The sequence below is a fragment of the Antrostomus carolinensis genome, unplaced genomic scaffold, assembly GCF_000700745.2.
Source record: "Antrostomus carolinensis isolate BGI_N321 unplaced genomic scaffold, ASM70074v2 scaffold47732, whole genome shotgun sequence".
Lineage (NCBI taxonomy): Eukaryota > Metazoa > Chordata > Aves > Caprimulgiformes > Caprimulgidae > Antrostomus > Antrostomus carolinensis.
Window position 1 is genome coordinate 1 of NW_010301160.1, and position 6,506 is coordinate 6,506.

Genomic DNA, 6,506 nt, shown 5'->3' on the forward strand with positions numbered 1-6,506 from the left:
TGAAGTGAAGTGAGAGGGGTTTTTGGGGGCTCCTTAGCAGACTGTCTATCCTGAGGCAAAACACAGTGTTGTGCTGAGTGCTCGGGACAGACAACCTCATGACAGGAAGTTGAAGGTAAGTTTGGTGCCATTCGTGGCTGCATCATAGCAGGGAGCTTCAATTTGTGGAGGTGGAGAACCATGGAGATGTTCAGCCTGGGTTTGAATAGTTTCTCCTTCCACTCAGGGTAGCAATGCTTGCTGGCAGAAATTGAATCCTCTCAAATCAAGCCTTGTCTTACGCCACAGACCTTAGGAAAGAGGGGTCTGGAGGAATTCCAAGCTAAAAGATCCCAGCTGGGCTGTCCTCAGTTCCCCTTTCCTTCTGGGATTAGCACAAGTTGAGCCAGGGTGGGTCTATGCTTCCTGTTCTCAGGAATTCCCTGCTACATCCAACCTGGGCTGGTCTCCTTGTTAATCCTTGTCACAGAGCCATGAGCTAGGTGGGCTCCTGCTTAGGCCTTTCCTTACAGCCCATAATCTCTTCTCAAGTTGTCCCCCAGCATCCCAGGGAGGAACATGAGCAGCTGTCAGCTGGGGTTGTTTTTGTGTCTGTGTTTCAGGTACTATTTCATCATGGTGGCCATGTTCTTCACTGTCAGTGTGGTGAATAACTATGCCCTGAACTTAAATATCGCCATGCCGCTGCACATGATCTTCAGATCAGTGAGTACTGTCATACCATCCTTTTCCTCCTCATGTGACATCTCTTCCCATCATCTCTGCAAGCCCTGTCCCTGGTGCATGTGTTCTGCCACCCTTCTCTTTTTCTCTAAGGGCACCAAAACCTTGTGCAAATATTGGACTCCAGCTATTTTTGGGGAGAGCAACCTTGTTTTGAAGGCTCTGCTCCAGTTCTCACTTTCACAGTGTTGATCATTAAATTTCAATTTAATGGACAGATGAGTGTCCCTGCTGATGGCAGGGGGGTTGGAACTGGATGATCTTTAAGGTCCCTTCCAATCCAAACCATTCTATGATTCTATGAGGAAATTGAGGCTCAAACAGGCTTCATGTTTCCAAAAGTGATAGGGAAGTAAAATGACAAAACCAAGCCCAGACTCTGGCTGTCAGCCCTGGATGGTCTCAGTTGCTGGCCAAAGGGACCCAGCCTTCCCTTAGAATCACAGAATGGTTTGAATTGGAAGAAACCTTCAAGATCATCCAGTTCCAACCCCCCTGCCATCAGCAGGGACACCTTCCACTAGACCAGGTTTCTCAAAGCCTCATCCAACCTGGCCTTCAACACTTCCAGGGAGGAGCAGCCACAGCTTCTCTGGCCAACCTGGGACACTGGCTCACCACCCTCACACCAAAGAATTTCTTCCTCAGATCTTATCTAAACCTACCTTCTTCCACTTTAAAGCCATTACCCCTTGTTCTATCACTACCTGCCCTTGTCCAAAGTCCCTTCCACCACACAGCTACACCAAGTGATTCATGTCCTGCTGTAGGTGTCTTGGTGAAACACCCCAGGTCACAGAGCATGGATTTGGCCCAGTTCCACCTGTGCTGTTGCTGCAAAGGCCTTTGCTTTGGAAAATGCTGTTAAAATGCATCTCCACTTAAGCGTAGATGAGTGTCAGGCAAAAAAAAACTGTTAAAACCACAGAAAATGGAGCCCCAGCTATTGGGAATAATAAAATCTCTTGGGCAGATCTGCTGGGTGGAGGCTGTTCTCCCACAACACATCATGGGATTGAGGTACCTGAAGTCAGAAGAAAAAACAGACAACACCATAGGAGCCTTGTCCCACATTAACCATGAAGAATGGTTCTTATATGACAACCTTGCAGCTGATCTATGGAGCCACAATCCTGCTCCCAATTAAAACCAGAGCAATTTGGCCATGTTCCAGGCTGTAGCATACACTGAGTGTCACAAGTGGGCCAATAAAGAAGGAGGCCCACTGGCCAGAAGATCTTAGTAGCCTGTTAGCACCAGCATCCTTGTTCCCAAGCCACCCAGTTCAACTTCTCCCCTCCTTCTAGCTAGAATGAGACTGTCCCCACCCTGTCAGTCTCTTCTGGCATTTCTGTTGGTGTTTTGGCTGTAAAAGGGAAAGATTCTCTTAAGAAAATGCTTATAGGTAAAAATGTAATTGAGTTGTCAATAAAACAAACCTAAAACCCACCGAGTGAGTTGAATTCCTTTAACATTGGCCTTAGTTGTGTTGAGTTTGTGGTGTTTCTCATCCCAGTCTGTGGAATTTTGTTATGCTGACCTTCTGTTTTGTTTTCTTTTCCTCCTCTTTCTTCTTTCCCAGGGCTCTCTCATAGCAAGCATGGCTCTAGGTATCATCATTTTGAAGAAAAGGTAAATCACAAACCTCTTTCTTATATCATCAGAGAATCCTGACTAGTGTTTAGTGCTCTCCCCTTCCCTGTTGAACATTCTTGTGTTACTGATGGGGAAACTGGGATGCAAAGATGTGCCTGGACTAGAGGCTTGAATAGTTCCCTCTTCAACATTTCCACCACCCCTCACTTCATTTAAGACAAGCATGGACTGAAGAGAGAGCTTTTACACGTGGCTACAGCCCTCTACATTAGCTTGTTTCTTTCCTTTTAATTTTTTGAGGCCAATACCACTCCTGATGGATGGATCTGGCTGGGATGGAGTTAACTTTCTTCATAGCAGCCCATATGGTGTTGTGTTTTGCATCAGTGGCTAAAACAGTGTTGATAACACGCTGATGTTTTGGCTGTTGCTGAATAAAGCTTACACAATGTCAAGGCTTTCTCTTCTTCCCCACTCTTCCTGCCTCCCTGGCAAATAGGCTGGGGGTGGAGAAGAAGTTGGGAGGGGACAGCTGACCCAAAATGGCCAAAGGGATATTGTGTGTCATAAAATGTCACGTGCTGCGATAGAAACTGGGGTAGAGGAAGAAGGGGGTTGGATGGAGCTGGCTTCCAAGGTGGTCGTGCTTATGGGAGGTGGTGAGTGTTTGCTTTGGCATTGTTTTTGTTGTTGGGTTTTTCACCCCCTTCACATATTAAATTCTTTAGCTCAACCCATGAATTTTCTCATTCTTGCTCTTCTAGTTTTCTCCCCCATCCCATGAGGCTGGGGGAATGAGTGAGCAGCTGTGTGAGTTCTTGGCTGCTGGCTGGGTTCAACCCACCACAGTGGGCAAAGATATGAGGACAGGAGGTTCATCCCAGCTGCTTGGGGTCTGGCTGTTGGACCAGTGTGGGCACATCCCCTGTCACTCCATCTCTATGCAGAGATCCTTGCTGGCTTTGATCTGAGAGGGATCCTTTGCCACAAGCAAGGTGGTCTCTATCCAAATACTTCTTCTTTGGAGTAAGTTTGCCTTCCCCCCCAGCAATGTCCATGTCAAGTAGTGGGTATGTGCTCATTTCCCCAAGGTGTGATGGTGGATAGTACAGTGCAAGGGAGCAGTAGATGAACAACGTGAGGCTGGGCTGTATCACTGACCTCTGTCTTCTCTTCTGTGCAGATACAGCGTATCTAAATACACGTCCATAGCCCTGGTGTCCCTGGGGATCTTCACCTGCACTTTCATGTCTGCAAAGCAAGTGGTAAGGATTGGAAAGGGCCTGAGGTCATAGCTGTGAACTGTATTGACAGGAGGAGCTGCTCTCAGCACCTTCATCAGGAATTCCCTTTGCCTGCCTGTTAATGGGAGACAAGATATCTCCAAGCTCTAGATCTGCTCCCGGAAAGCTCTCATTCCTAGTCTCATTTTCCTGTGGTTTGGAGGGGAGGCACACACATGCATGTGATTTCACTTAATTACAGATGCCTTTTTATCCTGTGTTGTTCAGGTTGCTTTTTGCTGAGAATATACCATTAATTTTTTGCCACAGCTAGAAGCTCTTTCCTCTTGCCCTTACTTCAATGTGTTGCAGGTAGGAGCAGGTGAATCTTAAACAAAACTCAACCATCTTAAATCTTTGCCCTTTTTTATCCCAGAAGAGATTGTTGGTTTTCAGGGTAGATTTTTCCAGACCTGTTGTCGTCCAGCATCATTTTCTGTGACCCTTGAAATAAAGTGCCTGTATTTGGAGAACAGGAAGGAGTGAAGAAAATCCATGGCTACCACCACTTTGGGCTTTTCTTGGGTCAGCACTCACAGCCTGATCTTGTCAACTGAAGACAGAAATATGGCATCAAGTGGTGGTCAAGTGAAAATTGGTTGCATTTAATCCAGAGATTGGAAAGAAACAGGGCTGTCAAACCTCAAAGTCCCCCATCATTTAATAGCTATTTATACTCTCAGGGTGTCTGAGGAAGGTCTGTGCTACGCAGCCTTGCTCTGTATGAATCCAGATTAACTCTCAGCAGTCATGGGGTTTTGGTATAGTGCAGACAGTTGTGGCCAAGGTGAGTAATCTAATTTGCCTTAAACCATAGTGAGAGAGTTGAGCCAAGTCATGCTACCTGGAGTTTTACCCTCAGCTGACAGCATCTACAGGCCTGGTTTCCTCAATGTCTTGACCACAAGCCAGAGCCCTGATTTTAGTACCTGACTGGGGCTTGGCCAGAGTCCTTGTTCATAAAATCATGGAATGGTTTGGGTTGGAAGGGACCTTTCAAGGTCATCTAGTCCAACCCCCCTGCAGTGAGCAGGGACATCTTCAACCAGATCAGGTTGCTCAGAGCCCCGTCCAACCTGACCTTGAATTTTTCCAGGGATGGGGCATCTACCACCTCTCTGGGCAACCTGGGCCAGAGTCTCACCACCCTCAGTGTAAAAAATTTCCTCTTTATATCTAGCCTAAATCTCCCCTCTTTTAGTTTAAAACCATCACCCCTTGTCCTATTGCTACAGGCCCTATTAAAAAGTTTGCCTCCATCTTTCTTCCAGGCCCCCTTTGAGTATTGAAAGGTGCAATAAAGTCTCCCTGGAGCCTTCTCTTCTCCAGACTGAACAACCCCAACTCTCTCAGTCTCTATTCATCAGATGTTCCAGCCCTCTGATGAGCCCTTGTTCTTTCCTGCACACCCACCTCTGAGATGGGGACAGAGGAGCCTGCCCATGGGCTGTCTGTGGGAGCTTTCTAAGTGGCACTGGTTATTTTTGTGGTTGAAGAGTCCAGACTCTGGCCAAGCCACAGCATTTCCTTCAGAGAAAGTTGCTTTCTTGATCAGACATTGACACTTTGGCTGGAATCTTGTGCATTCCCTGAAGCAGAGTGGAAAGCAAAGTGTGTGCTGTATCAGCACCTCTGTTCAGCCAGGGAAGCCACTCTGGAGAATGCAAAACCTTGGACAGTCTTTGCTTTATGGGCTTGTTTGTAACACAACACACAAACCAAGTACAAGGGAAGTACAGGCAGGTCCAAATGAGCTGCAGGGATATGGTAGCTCATGGTGACTGTGTCGTGTCTCCCCCCACCAGGCATCTGACTCCAGCTTAAATGAAGAGGACGGACTCCAGGTTTTCTTGTGGTGGCTGCTAGGTATGTGAATGCCACATCTCCAGCTGACCTTACTGGGATACTGGCAAGACTCAGCTCTCTGATGTCCTTGGACATGTGGGTTGTCCAAAGCAGACTGTGGTGGGAATCCTTGCGCTGAAGTTAAGTTGTGCTGAGCATCTGGTAGATGTTGGTTTGGAAAGAAGAGGGTTTTGTGGCACTCATTAGCAGCTTTGTGCAAAGAGATACTCTGTGTTTGGCCAACAGTAAATACAACACCTAAGAGGTTTCTACAAGGTAGTAGCTTACTGACAGGAGACTCCAGTCATGCATGTTTGCAGATCTCATGGTGGTTTCTCTCTGCAAAAGCAGCCCTACCTGATACACCTGATGCTGGGAGCAATGCTGCAGAGAGGGGGAAGGGCTGTAGCTGGTTCACGTGTTCATTCAGCACAATATTTCATGGAGGAGTCTCTACAGTCTGGCACTTGACTCTATTTTTTATACCTCCAACCTAAATCTGGTGGTGGCTTTTCAGGGAACCTGGGATTGATGTATGGTCAGCGTTGGCAAATGTCTGTATCCCTGGTGTCCCACAAACTCTGCTTGCCAGGGCTGAGTCTCTTTTTAAAGAGATGAATCTTTTCCAAAGTCTCTTGGCATCTCAGCCTTTGTCATAAGACTGTTATCAGTTTTCTTATCAAGTCTGGATGTTTTGGTGTTTCACCAGAAGCCAGATTGTAGGATTCTTCAGGCGGGTTGACTTGAGCTCTGCCATGCTTGAGCAGTGTTGGAAGGCTGTGCTTCTCTTCCAGGTATTGCTGCACTCACCTTCGCCCTCCTCATGTCTGCCAGGATGGGGATTTTCCAGGAGATGCTGTACAAGCAGTTTGGGAAGCACTCCAAAGAGGCCCTTTTTTACAATGTAAGTCACCGTGTCTTTTTCTGTTACTTTTACTGGGCTGATACAACTGCTGAGAGAGTTCCTTCACCTCCCGCCTTGTACTGGGCACAAATCCAAAGGATCACGTGCTGCAGGGCTGGAGCAGTGAAGAGTCTGCTCTCATCCAGATCACACAG

At 47.1% G+C, this 6,506-nt stretch overlaps 1 protein-coding gene across 1 annotated transcript in view; it reads left to right on the forward strand.

Moving 5' to 3' along the window:
• Positions 1 to 602: 602 nt before the first annotated feature.
• Positions 603 to 6,506, forward strand: part of SLC35B4 (solute carrier family 35 member B4) — a gene marked incomplete at both ends in the record, with an annotated part of 7,888 nt that continues 1,984 nt past the window's right edge. The window contains 5 exons of the mRNA XM_010163348.1: positions 603 to 705; positions 2,306 to 2,355; positions 3,503 to 3,584; positions 5,408 to 5,468; positions 6,242 to 6,351. Of these exons, the coding sequence (XP_010161650.1) occupies positions 603 to 705; positions 2,306 to 2,355; positions 3,503 to 3,584; positions 5,408 to 5,468; positions 6,242 to 6,351 (406 nt within the window). The remainder of the gene's footprint in view (positions 706 to 2,305; positions 2,356 to 3,502; positions 3,585 to 5,407; positions 5,469 to 6,241; positions 6,352 to 6,506) is intronic.